At 40.2% G+C, this 14,499-nt stretch overlaps 1 protein-coding gene across 2 annotated transcripts in view; it reads left to right on the top strand.

Annotated features, from left to right (window-relative positions):
- Window positions 1–1,742: 1,742 nt before the first annotated feature.
- Window positions 1,743–14,499, top strand: part of SUMF1 (sulfatase modifying factor 1) — a 97,432-nt gene continuing 84,675 nt past the window's right edge. For both annotated transcript variants that reach the window (XM_019428758.2, XM_019428757.2), the window contains exon 1: window positions 1,743–2,039. In XM_019428758.2, the coding sequence (XP_019284303.2) occupies window positions 1,764–2,039 (276 nt within the window). In that variant the 5' untranslated portion in view covers window positions 1,743–1,763. The remainder of the gene's footprint in view (window positions 2,040–14,499) is intronic.

Below are 14,499 nucleotides of genomic sequence, written 5' to 3'. Positions count from 1 at the left end.
AAGCAAATCCTTGACAGCATATCTCCTTATCTATATATAGATTCCACCACATAAATTTCAAAGGAAGGGATTCTTTTAAAAAACATAACCACAAATACTATTCCCAATCTTAAAAATCTACAAGCAAAATTGATATTCCTTAATTTTATTGAATATGGTAGTTTGATTCAGGGTCATATTTCCCTGATTATCTCAAAAATGTTTAGATCTCAAAAGAATGTTTGAATCAATATTTAAATAAGATGCAGGGGCGCCTGGGTGGCTCAGTTGGTTGGGCGGCCAACTTCGGCTCAGATCATGCTCTCATGGTTCATGGGTTCGAGCCCCGTGTCAGGCTCTGTGCTGACAGCTCAGAGCCTGGAGCCTGCTTCAGAATCTGTGACTCCCCCCACCTCTCTGTCCCCTTCCCAGCTCATGCTCTGTCTCTGTCTCTCAAAAAATAAATAAACGTTAAAAATTTTTTTAAAAATAAGATGCATATATTACAGTTGGTTGAGGTATCATTTTATTCTTTCTACCTCTTTTTCTTTTGATTTTTTTTTCCCTGAGGAAACTGGGTCCTGTAAAACAGTAGCTCTTGAACTTTAGTGTGTATTAGTGTGCATCAGTATGCATCAGAATCATCTAGAAAACATGTTAAAACACAGGTTGCTGGGGGGGCCTGGGTGGCTCATTCATTTAAGCATCTGACTCTCGATTTCACCTCAGGTCATGATCTCACAAGCCCCACATTGGGCTCTGTGCTGACAGTGAAGAGCCTGCTTGGGAGTCTCCTCCCCTCCCCCCAAATGCTTGCAGGCTCTCTCTCTCTCAAAAATAAATAAATATTAAAAACAACAACAAACCACAGGTTGCTGCATCCTGTCTCCACAGATTCTGACTGAATACTACATTTCTAACGTGTCCCCAGATGATGCTGACGCTGGCTGGTCTGAGACTCTTCAAGAGCCACTGTTGTACCTATCCCAGTGTACCTAGGATTTCTCTAATTATACCCTCAGTGAAGTGTTTCAATACGCTCATCTTCCCCTTATTTCTTATTAAGGGAAGCTTCTTTAATTGCCTACAGTACAGCATAATGACTAAACTCAGGTTTTAAGTTAGATTGGGCTTAAAACTTGTTTTTTGACACTTAATTTTCTATGTGACCTTGGGCAAGTCATTTAATTGCTCTGTGAACCCAGTATTACAGGATCCTCGGGGCACCTGGGGCTCAGTTGGTTGAGCCTCTGACTTTGGCTCTGGTCATGAACTCACGGCTTGTGAGTTCGAGCCCTGCGTCGGGCTCTGTGCTGGCAGCTCAGAGCCTAGAACCTGCTTCAGATTCTGTCTCCCTCCCTCTCTCTCTCTCTCTCTCTCTCTGCCCCTCTCCCGCTTGTGGTCTCTCTCTCTCTTTCTCTCTCTCAAAAATAAACGTTAAAAAATTTAAAAAATATTACAGGGTCCCTGTGAGGTTTAATGAGATTTCAAAAAGTTAAGTACTTACTTAGCATACTGCCTGGCATTTAGCAAATGCTCAACAAATTTGATTATCGTTTTTCAACCAAGAAATAATGATGAGGCTCAGAGTCGCTGTAAGGCCTTGAGTTTCGTAGGGTTTTGCGTTGCAGGGTCAGCGGAGCCTACCAGAGGCGCTCCATAGGAATGGTACCCAGAGAGTGTTGGAGAGAGAGCAAGGCTACCTCAAAAATCAACTCAGGGTTGGCTCCTTTAAGGAGGGCGCAGTCACGTGACCCACCTGGTCACATGGCTTGCGGGACAACATGGCTGCGCCCTCACTAGGGCTGGCTGGTGGATCCTGCGCCCGGCTCGGTCTCGTCCTCTTGCTGCCACTGTTCTTGCTGCCGGGCGAGGCGGCTGGGGGCGAAGAGGCCAGGACTGGCGCGGGCGCGGGCGCGGCTTCCCTAGCGGGCTCATGCGGCTGTGGCACTCCCCAGCGGCGCGGGGACCGTGGCAGCTCGGCGGCCGCGCACCGATACTCGCGGGAAGCGAACGCCCCCGGGCAGGTCCCGGGAGAGCGGCCGCTCGCGCCCACCAAGGTGCTCTCTCGATTCCCTGCAGGCGGGTGGGGACCTCGGGGTTCTTGGACAGGGTCGGGATGAGCAAGGCAAGGGGTTTGCAGGAAGGCAGGTAAAGATTATAACCACACCCCACGTCGCTCACGTGCTGATTCGATTCGATGAAAAGCACCTCCCCCCTTTCCCCCCTCAAGACGGTGGGATCTTGGGGCCCGGCTGAATCCTGCTTGTTAGGGAGTTTGGTTTGAGGACAGTTGACACTCCCCTTTCTCACTTCTTACTCATTTCCTCCTTACTCCACCCTATCTTCCTCTTGAGTTTCTCAGGCGTTTATGGGCGACAGGTTTTATTAACTGTGAAGGAATCTGGACAGTGGTCTTTAAATGTCTTTAACATTGTTGTGTGTTTATCGATAGATTCTTCCAGTAGACACTGGTTCTTTTGTTTTTTCAGTAGACTTTCTTGAGGGCAAGGACTTGTCCTGTTTATCTTATTATCCTTATTACTTCAGCACATAGGTAGGACCAAACCGATTGTAGTTCCTTTATTAGTGTTATTTATCTGTGCCTCTCTTAGTGCCTGGATGTGTTAAGTGTTAGTATATATGAATAATAACATTAGTAACAACAGTTACTTCATTCTTTCCAGGTACTTTGCATATTGGTATGGGTGTGTAATTATGGGGACTAGAACCCAGATGTTTGACTCCTAAACTCCTTCTTGTATATCTAGTACATCCTTTCCTTATTTTTTCTATCCCCCTTTTCTTTCCTGTGGTTTAATTCTGAACAGTACTCAGGACTTAGGTGAGAGGTAGTGTCCTCCATCAGGCCATGCCTGACTTCTTCCTTTTTCTTCCTCTTCAGTATTTCCGTATGCTGCCACCATAGTAGTTCTTTACTTTCACATTACAGTTACCAAAGATACTGTCTGGGGGTGCCTTTCCCCAGCTAGAGAGTGAGGATGTTGGGGGTGAGGACTCTAACTTTGTGGCTCAGGTATAGAGGGTTAGGAGGTTGGTAGCTGGGCTTCTGGTTGTTTCTCTATCCTGTGTAATTTTTGGCCTTATATATTTTCTGGTTGTTAGAGGATGCCCTGATTTATTAGTGTTTATCTTTTGTGTGGTAGGAGCCCTGGTTATTGTTGTAGTGTGTATTGACCATAGATGATTTTAATTTCTTTCTACCTTTGTGGTAAATGATAATCAGTTCCTCCCTCCTTCAAAAGAGAATGCCTTGTATCTTTTTATCTGCTTTGTTACTAACAGGGTGACATTTACAGATAGATCTATATTAAATTTTTCCCTAGAACCTTTTGGCCAGTACAGAACATTCCTCATTTTAAGTGCTCTAACTTCTTTTTTAATTTCAGAATGAGATGTGGGTGCCAATGTCTGTTTAATTATGTTCATAAGATAAACATTTTTTTCCATTTTTTCGGAGTGGTTTTGGGTCTGGCCTAGGTATTGTTTGGGTCATTTTTGGCAAGTTTCTGTTTGCTTGTTTGTTTGTTTCTTCATACATGTTTTTATTTTATGCTAGTCTTCCCTTGCATTCACTTTCTCTAATGTTTGGAGGCATCTTATGCTATTAGTGAACTAGCTGTTGCTGAGAACACAGCTCACAAGCATTCAAGGACTCTACTTAATGAATGAACCCAAAGTAGCCTTGTTATCAAGACAAAAGACTTCATAAGAAGCAGTTCTTTATCTCTCTGTTTTCCTTAGTTTCAAGTGTTTCAGTTCATGTGGAGATGACTTTGGTCTAATTCTGACACTTAGCCATTATTCTGAATTCAAGAAGTCCAATATTATGAGAGAGATACTTGGTTGTAGTGATTGACATTGTTTCCCTTAATTTTCTTTTTTTTTTTAAACTTACTGTTTCTTTTAGAGGATTTTTACATTTAAAACAAAGCTGAGAAGAAGGTACAGAAATTTCCCATATATCCCCACCCCCTACACAATGTGTAGCCTCCCCAGTTATCAACATCCTCCACCAGAATGGTACATTTGTTACGAATGATGAGCCTACATTTATGTATCATAGTCATCCAAAGTCCATAGTTTTCCTTAGGGTTCACACTTGGTGTTGTGCGTTGTATGGGTTTGGACAAATGTATGGTGTATATTCATCATTATAATATCATATAGTGTGGTATATATAGTATTTTCATTCCCCTAAAAATCTTTGTGCTCCCTCTATTCATTCCTTCCCCTCCTCCCCACTGGCAACGTCTGATCTTTTTATTGTGCCCATAGTTTTGCCTTTTCTGGAATGCCACAATTGGAATTATATACTATGTAGCCTTTCAGATTGGCTTCTTTCTTTGGTAATATGCATTTACGATTCTTCGATGTCTTTTCATAGTTTAATAGCTAGTTTCTTTGTAGCACTGAATAATATCCATAAACTACAGTTTATCTATCCCTTCACTTACCAAAGGGCATCTTGCTTGCATTTAAGTTTTGGCAATTAGGAATAAAGCTGCTATAAACATCTGTGTGCAGGTTTTTGTATGGACATAAATTTTCATAAATACCAAGAAGCACAATTGCTGGAACATATGGCAAGAATATGCTTAGGTTTTTAAGAAACTGCAAAATTGTCTTCCAAAGTGGTTGTATCATTTTGCATTCCCACTAGCAATATATGAGCGTTCCTCTTGCTCCACACTGTCACCAGCATTTGGTGTTGTCATTGTTCCAGATTTTGGGCATTCTGAGGTATGTAGGGTATCTCACTGTTGTTTTAGTTTGCATTTTTTTGCTTAACATATGATATCTTTGCCATCTGTGTGTCTTCTGTGTTGAGGTGTCTGTTAAGTCTTTGGCCCGTTTTTATTTTCCTTTTAATTTTTTTCCTTTTCTTTTTTGATGTTTATTTATTTATTTTGAGAGAGAAAGAGAGCAAGAGTGAGAGTGAGCAGGGGAGGGGCAGAGAAAGGGGGAGACAGAATCCCAAGCAGGCTTCACACTGTTAGTGTGGAGCCTGATGAGGGCTCGAACCCACAAACCATGAAATCATGACCTGAGCTGAGATCAAGAGTCAGACACGTAACTGACTGTGGCACCCAGGTGCCCCTTGGCCCGTTTTTAAATCAGATTGTTTTGTTTTCTTATTGTTGAGTTTGAAGAGTTCTTTGTTTTGGATAACAGTCCTTTATCAGATGTGTCATCTGCGAATTTTTCTTAGTCTGTGGCTTGTCTTCTCATTCTCTTGAATTATTTTTTGAAGAGCAGAAATTTTTAATTTTATTGAAGCCTGGCTTGGCACCTTCTTTTGTGGATGATGCCTTTGATGTTGTGTCTAAAAAGTCATCACCCGGGCCCCTGGGTGGCTCAGTCAGTTAATTAAGCATCTGACTTCAGCTCAGGTCATGATCTCATGGTTCATGAGTTCAAGCCCCGTGTCGGGCTGTGTGCTGACAGCTCAGAGCCTGGAGCCTGCTTCAATTTCTGTGCCTCCCTCTCTCTCTGCCCCTCCCCTGTTCAAGTCTGTCTGTGTGTCTGTCTCTCTCTCAAAAATAAATAAACATTAAAAAAAGTAAAAAAGTCATCACCATACCCATTGTCATCTAGGTTTTCTCCTATGTTATCTTCTAAGAGTTTTACAGTTTTGCATTTTAGATTTAGGTCTGTGGTCTATTTTGAGTTAATTTTTGTGAAGGGTATAATGTCTGTGTCTGGATTATTATTTTTATGTGAATATCCAGTTGTTCTAGCACTGTTTATTGAAGAGACTATCTTTGCTCCACTGTTTTCCCTTAGCTCCTTCCTCAAAGACCAGTTGACTTTCCTTATGGAGGTTTTCTCCTGGGCTCTCTTTGCTGTTTTATTGATCTATTTGTTCTTTCACCAGTATACACCATCTTGATTACTGTAACTTTACAGTAACTCTTCAAGTTGGGTAGCATCCACCCTCTAGCTTTGTTTTTTTCCTTCAGTGTTGTGTTGGCTATTCTGGGTCTTTTGTCTGTTCATATAAACTTAGAATCACTTTGTTGATATCATAAAATAACTTTCTGAGATTTGGATTGGGGTTGTATTAAATCTAATTTTTTTCTTTTGTGTTTATTTAGTTTAATTCAGCAGATGTTTATTTGGTACACATATTTTATAACACTACCTTATGTCCTGGGCATAAAGAAAAGAAAAAGACCTATGCCCTCCCCTTAAGGCATTTACCATTTACTCTCTGGTGGGTGTGTGCTTGCTAGCGTCTGCACATGTGCACTCTCTGTTCCCCCATCGTTTTCTCCCCCTACCTTCCTCTCTCTCTCACTCTCTATCTCTCTCCCTTCCCCCTCCACACACAATTACATGTAAGCATCATTTTACCATAGTGATAACACTACAGGAGAAATATGTTACAAAGCCCTTGGAGAGGAAGCAACGATTCATTCTTCCTGGACAAATTAGGAAATGTCTTAAAGAAAAGGTCACATTAGAGCTAGGGCTTGAAGGAGACATTTTCAGGAGCTGGGATGGAAGGACAGATTGAAGGACATTCCAAGAAGGGGAGGAGCGTGAGCGCAAACAAAGCGTTGTGCAAGTGCATGGTATGTTCTGGGAAATGTTAGTAATGTAAGGTTTCTGGGGATGACATTTTCACACTTTTTAACGTAACGCTTTTCAACTGTGAGTCTTTTTTTGTATTTCAATTCATTTAATGAGCACTTGGCAAGATGAGGGACACAAAATAATAAATAGCACTGGCTTTACCCTCAAGGAATTTATAGTTTCATTGGAAAGTTCCTGCAGTAAAAATTGTATGGGAAACAACTTAGATATTTTAAAATTTTTCTCAAGTCCCTTCTGGTTAAAAATATATATAATTCTCAATGAGAAAATTGTCCTAACGATTTCTACTGGGGTTATTTTGTACAAGGTAGCAAGATGTTTTGATCTCCATGTATCTTTTAAAACTGTTGCTTGAAAGGCATTTGGAATCATGGGATGATTAAATTGTATGTCATGGCTCTGTATGTATGGGTAACTCCAGTCCTGATTTCCTGAGAATGTTTCTGATTGGGTAATGCTTTCCCATGTGTCGAAGCATGATTGAATGCCATCTCTTCCATGAAACCTTTCCTCCAGAAAGTAGTATTAAAGGCAACTTGTATATTTTCTTTGGTATTTTCTGTGTAGTTGTCTGATATTCTACATGGGAAGTATTTTTAGACCTTTTTAAATCTCTGTATCTCTATTGCCAGAGTGCTTTACACATTTTAGACGTTCTCTAATAATTGCTTGAATGATCTGTTACCCTTTTTTGGTGGATACAATACTGAAAAAACTGCTGTGGGAATAAAGGGTGTCCCATACTTTGAAGAAAACTTTGTAAAATGATCTTTTGCTGTGTCTCATCCTCCCAAGAATCCAGTAAGAGATATTATTGCCCACTTTACAGATGAGGCCACTGAGGCTTAATAAACTCATAAATCCCAGGGCTTGAAGGAACTTTAATGTTATTCCGTCTATAATTATTGTCTGTCTGTGTAGGCGGTAGACTAAGAGAATGGTATAGATAGATAAGCCTTGTATAGACAGCTAAGGCAGATCCAGAGATCATGCTTCTCTTTATCACCTCACTTTCTTCTGAGCCTTTAGCTTATTAGATTTGAGGAGAGGAAAGAAGGAAAAGGGAGGCCTACCCAAAAGTGTTCATATAAGCTTATTTCATTTTTGTATGTAAGATAAAAATCTCACAGCAAGGGAAAGAAAAGGCAAAGCTGACCTCAGCTGGAAAAAAAGTGGGAGGAGGGCCATTATGGGCTCTCATAGTTGGAAAGTTCAAGAGCAGATAAGGCCCCAGACACAACTGGTTCCAGGGCCTGAGGCAGTATCTTCAGATCTTCCTTTTTGACTGTCTCCTGGCTCTTCTTTCTTATGTGTTTGCTCCATTTTCAGGCAGTCTCTCTCTTTCTGTCTATCTCTTTTTACTGATGGAAGAGAGAGTACCCCTTTTCTCAAAGTCACAGTTGGCCAACCTGAGCCACAGTAGGTGGGGTAGAGCTCATGACTCTCTATACTTAGAGAGTTGAATACATGGTTTTCAAAGGGATGTCAGTTGCTCTGACAAGAACAGGAAGCAATGAATGCCAGGTGGGCAAAAGTAATAGATGCCCACTGCACCTGGCTGGAGTGTGTAGCCCAAATATGGTTCTACTGGTAAAAGAATCACCTTGACTTCTGTGCTTTTGGCTTGAGTGGCATTGACACAAACTGTGGTGTGGCAAAAGGGCTTTAACATACTTTCAAGGAGGAATGGATTGTTTGAATCTGGAACTTCAAAAGGAAGACTTTATTAGAATGGTTCTTTCATCTGGCTTACGGTCCTACAGATTGAAACACCTGGTGCTCTGGATTTTACCAGCACCACATTTCACATTTGTAGGACAGGAAACTTTATCTCATTCATGGAAATTGGAAATTCTGATCTACTCAGAGCAATGCAGGCTACTGTTATCTATTACTTCCAGAACGCCTCCAGAACGGAAACTTGGCTTATTCAGGGTTGGCTATCTCTGATGGTTAATGAAAGAAGAAGAAAAAGAAAAACTAGGCCAGGAGTCCACAGTGGAAGTTGTGATTGTATTAGCATTGTTGGTACTCACCTTGAGGGAGAAGAGGATGAGAAAATGAGGTGATTGTAAAACTTCATTAGGAACAAGGCGCACAGCTTCCTGTGGGTCTGAACACCTGTTCTCAGGATAGGACCTACCTGTCTGCTGCTGGAGAGCTTTTTCATTTTTACCTTTTGTCCTTTATTAAACCTCTTTTTAGACCATTTTAATAATCATTTTAAAACTACACTTGAAGCTTTTGTCTGAAGTCTTCTATTTTTCTGCTTCTCTGCAGAACTGCTTAACATTCTGCCGTCTCTTCCAAGGCCTGAGGAATCTTGTGTCTCAGACATTTGGAGGATTATGAGAATAATGCATGAACCCAGTTCAGTCTTGAGCACAGTCTTTCTTTTGGGGGGAGGGGAGGCAAAGCTTTTATGTCACACAATTCAGCCTGTGCCTATTACTCCTCTATACTACAACAGCTTTACATTATACCCAGTCACTGAAATACTGCAAGAATACTTCCTAGGAACCCCAAAATAATATTGACCCTGTTCATTTGGTCTGTCTCCAAATGTTCTATTTTCTTCACACTGGAAAACTCCTCCCTGTGTAGGTTGGAGCATTTTCTGGTGGAGAGCTGTGTTGCTTTGTGTACTACCCGAGGGTGTGGACTGGCTTCTTCCGTAAAAGGGAAGACCGAGCTGGTGATCTGGCTTTGGGCCGTGGTTTCTTCTTCCCATAAAATTACCTTGTGGTTGCTTTTGAGAATTTCCTTTGGCCTGAGATTCCAGAAGACAATGCATTTGGATCTGAAGTTCAAAGGTAAAGATGAGGCCCAAACCTCTACTAAGAAAATATAGAATGTTTGTGAAGCAGTGTCTTTTACACAGGTTTCATATCATGCAACCATGCTATCCAAGTCTGGGACTGTGTTATGAAAGAAAAAGAATTTTTACAATTAGGAATAATTCAAATAGCAAATTCCTCATCATATTTATGATTTCACTCATTCAGTCCATAAAGATTTTTTTTTTTTTTTAAGTGTCTACCCTGAACTATGTGCCATGCTAGGCCCTGGGGATATAGAAGTGAAAACTTTGTGATTCCTAAAGAGCCTAGGATCTAGGGGAGGTGAAAACCCATCATTAAGTTACTGTGTATGCCACTTTTTAGGATACATAGAGGTATTTATTTGAAGAACCCAAATGAGGGACATACGACTCAGACAGAGAAGGGAATTGTAGGCAATAGGCCTAGAGGAAGTGATCTTGAATATTGACTGTTTACAGACAGTGTAGGTAGAATACAGGGTGAGGGAGATGGTGAGAGATTAGGCTTCAAGGCTTAGATACTTTATTTTACCCTGAAAAGGTGAGGGGCACACCTAAACAAATTAAGTAGGAAAGTGGTATATGATTAAATTGACATGAACCTTGAGATCATCACCTGAGCCAAAACCAAAAGTTGCTTAACTGACTGAACCACCCATGCACCCCTACACTATGTGCTTCTTAATGAAGAAGACATCACCACCTCTAGGGAAGTTTTAACTACCCCCAAATCAAACCTGAATCTGATAAAGCCTCCAGATTCAGCTATCAATTTTCAGGAGGTGCAGAGGACAGGGGATAATGGTAAACTACACTATAAGTTTATAGTCAACAAAATCTTTTTTTTTTTTTTTGAGAATTTTTATTTTTTTATTTTTTTTCCAATATATGAAATTTATTGTCAAATTGGTTTCCATACAACACCCAGTGCTCATCCCAAAAGGTGCCCTCCTCAATACCCATCCCCCATCCTCCTCTCCCTCCCACCCCCCATCAACCCTTAGTTTGTTCTCAGTTTTTAACAGTCTCTTATGCTTTGGCTCTCTCCCACTCTAACCTCTTTTTTTTTTTTTTTTCCTTCCCCTCCCCCATGGGTTTCTGTTAAGTTTCTCAGGATCCACATAAGAGTGAAACCATATGGTATCTGTCTTTCTCTGTATGGCTTATTTCACTTAGCATCACACTCTCCAGTTCCATCCACATTGCTACAAAAGGCCATATTTCATTCTTTCTCATTGCCACGTAGTATTCCATTGTGTATATAAACCACAATTTCTTTATCCATTCATCAGTGGATGGACATTTAGGCTCTTTCCATAATTTGGCTATTGTTGAGAGTGCTGCTATAAACATTGGGGTGCAAGTGCCCCGATGCATCAGTACTCCTGTATCCCTTGGGTAAATTCCTAGCAGTGCTATTGCTGGGTCATAGGGTAGGTCTATTTTTAATTTTCTGAGGAACCTCCACACTGCTTTCCAGAGGGCTGCACCAATTTGCATTCCCACCAACAGTGCAAGAGGGTTCCCGTTTCTCCACATCCTCTCCAGCATCTATAGTCTCCTGATTTGTTCATTTTGACCACTCTGACTGGAGTGAGGTGATACCTGAGTGTGGTTTTGATTTGTATTTCCCTGATAAGGAGCGACGTTGAACATCTTTTCATGTGCCTGTTGGCCATCCGGATGTCTTCTTTAGAGAAGTGTCTATTCATGTTTTCTGCCCATTTCTTCACTGGATTATTTGTTTTTTGGGTGTGGAGTTTGGTGAGCTCTTTATAGATTTTGGATACTAACCCTTTGTCTGATATGTCATTTGCAAATATCTTCTCCCATTCCGTTGGTTGTCTTTTAGTTTTGTTGGTTGTTTCCTTTGCTGTGCAGAAGCTTTTTATCTTCATAAGGTCCCAGTAATTCACTTTTGCTTTTAATTCCCTTGCCTTTGGGGATGTGTCGAGTAAGAGATTGCTACGGCTGAGGTCAGAGAGGTCTTTTCCTGCTTTCTCCTCTAGGGTTTTGATGGTTTCCTGTCTCACATTCAGGTCCTTTATCCATTTTGAGTTTATTTTTGTGAATGTTGTGAGAAAGTGGTCTAGTTTCAACCTTCTGCATGTTGCTGTCCAGTTCTACCAGCACCATTTGTTAAAGAGACTGTCTTTTTTCCATTGGATGTTCTTTCCTGCTTTGTCAAAGATGAGTTGGCCATACGTTTGTGGGTCTAGTTCTGGGGTTTCTATTCTATTCCATTGGTCTATGTGTCTGTTTTTGTGCCAATACCATGCTGTCTTGATGATGACAGCTTTGTAGTAGAGGCTAAAGTCTGGGATTGTGATGCCTCCTGCTTTGGTCTTCTTCAAAATTACTTTGGCTATTCGGGGCCTTTTGTGGTTCCATATGAATTTTAGGATTGCTTGTTCTAGTTTCGAGAAGAATGCTGGTGCAATTTTGATTGGGATTGCATTGAATGTGTAGATAGCTTTGGGTAGTATTGACATTTTGACAATATTTATTCTTCCAATCCATGAGCAGGGAATGTCTTTCCATTTCTTTATATCTTCTTCAATTACCTTCATAGTCTTTCTATAGTTTTCAGCATACAGATCTTTTACATCTTTGGTTAGATTTATTCCTAGGTATTTTATGCTTGGTGCAGTTGTGAATGGGATCAGTTTCTTTATTTGTCTTTCTGTTGCTTCATTGTTAGTGTATAAGAATGCAACTGATTTCTGTACATTGATTTTGTATCCTGCAACTTTGCTGAAATCATGTATCAGTTCTAGCAGACTTTTGGTGGAGTCTATCGGAGTTTCCATGTATAATATCATGTCATCTGCAAAAAGCGAAAGCTTGACTTCATCTTTGCCAATTTTGATGCCTTTGATTTCCTTTTGTTGTCTGATTGCTGATGCTAGAACTTCCAACACTATATTAAACAACAGCGGTGAGAGTGGGCATCCCTGTCGTGTTCCTGATCTCAGGGAAAAAGCTCTCAGTTTTTCCCCATTGAGGATGATGTTAGCTGTGGGCTTTTCATAAATGGCTTTTATGATCTTTAAGTATGTTCCTTCTATCCCGACTTTCTCAAGGGTTGTTATTAAGAAAGGGTGTATAGTCAACAAAATCTTGACTCTGGGAATCTCTATTGGACAAATGACCCAGTTTCTTCAGCAAATAAATTGCAAGAGGAAAAACGTAAGGGAGAACTTACAGATTTAGATACCTAAATACCATATTAAAAAAAAAAAAAAACAATGTAAAGCTATAATGTATAGGATGCATAGTTAAATAATTAAACTGCAAATAAAATAAGGTAACAGTGCATATAAAAGGATAGTGCAGTATGGTGACTATAGTTAATGCAGTATTATATATTTGAAAGTTGGTAAGAGATCTTAAAAGTTTTTACCATAAAAAACCAAATTATTTAACTGTTGTGATGGATGTTAACTAGACTTATTATGTGATCATTTCATACTATATAGGATTATTGAATCATGTTGTACACCTGGAGCTAATATAATGTCCTGTATCAATTGTATCTTAAATAAAAGTGAAAAGTCTGAGCAGTGGTTTTCCTCTCTGATGAGACAGAGGATTTATGTTCACCATGGGCATACTAATGGCTTCTGCAGTAATTGGCAAAATACTTTCTTTCATGGAGGGTGGGTTATAAAGATGTTTGCCTTACAATTTATTAAGCAATATATGTAATGCTTTTTAAAATATTTGTTACAACTAAAAAAGATTTTAGGTTTTAGGTGGTGCAGTAAAGGTGTCCATTCTCCTAAAACAAAAACAATAACAAAAACAGCCATTTGCCCTGAATTTTCTTTTTTTTTTAAGTTTTTCTTTTATTTTTTTTCAATATATGAAGTTTATTGTCAAACTGGTTTCCATACAACACCCAGTGCTCATCCCAAAAGGTGCCCTCCTCAATACCCATCACCCACCCTCTCCTCCCTCCCACCCCCCATCAACCCTCAGTTTGTTCTCAGTTTTTAACAGTCTCTTATGCTTTGGCTCTCTTCCACTCTAACCTCTTTTTTTTTTTTTTTTCCTTCCCCTCCCCCATGGGTTTCTGTTAAGTTTCTCAGGATCCACATAAGAGTGAAACCATATGGTATCTGTCTTTCTCTGTATGGCTTATTTCACTTAGCATCACACTCTCCAGTTCCATCCACGTTGCTACAATGCCCTGAATTTTCTAAGCAATGATGTGTATGGGGCACTAAAGAAGCCCCAGAATAAATTTGAAATCTTGTATCAGTTACAAGTTGGGTTTCCACCTGATTCCTTATAGAACTGACAAAAAGTACATAGTATTTTTTTAGAGAAGTAAAAAGCTATGCCTTTCTGGAACTGACCAATCTTTTTAATTAAAAAAAAATTAAAAATGTTTATTTATTTATTTTGAGAGAGGGGAACAGGAGAGGGGCAGAGAGAGAGGGAGACAGAATCCCAAGCAGGCTCTGCACCATCAGCGTGGAGCCTGATGCAGGGCTCGAACCCATGAACCATGAGATTATGACCTGAGCTGAAATCAAGAGTTGGGTGTTCAACCAACTGAGCCATCCAGTCCCTCCTGACCAATCTTTTTTAAAAATTTATTTTTATTGAGGTGTAACTGACCAATTTTCTTTTACCTCCTTTCCTGCCCCCCCACCCCCTGCCTGTGGCAACCACCAATCTGTTCTCTGTATCTGTAAGCTTGTTTTTTATTTGTTTGTTTCTTTAGATTCCACATAGAAGAGAGGTCATATGTTATTTGTCTTTCTCTGTCTGACTTACTTTACTTAGCGTAATGCCCTCAAGGTCCATCCATGTTGCAAATGACAAGATTTTATTCTTTTTTATGACTGAACGATTGAGAAATATATGTATATATACATTATACATACCATGTATATGATATACACAAGGCGGTATATTTTTATATATATGCGTGTATTTATATACTTACATACATTCCACAGTTCCTTTATCCATTCATCCACTGATGGACACTTAAGTTGTTTCTGTATCTTGACTATTATAAATAGTGCTACCGGGGCGCCTGGGTGGCTCAGTCGGTTGGGCGTCCA

The sequence above is a fragment of the Panthera pardus genome, unplaced genomic scaffold, assembly GCF_024362965.1.
Source record: "Panthera pardus isolate Hobbes unplaced genomic scaffold, ASM2436296v1 HiC_scaffold_8, whole genome shotgun sequence".
Taxonomy (NCBI): domain Eukaryota; kingdom Metazoa; phylum Chordata; class Mammalia; order Carnivora; family Felidae; genus Panthera; species Panthera pardus.
The sequence above is the reverse complement of the archived record's forward strand: the minus strand, read 5'-3'. Positions and strand labels throughout refer to the sequence as shown.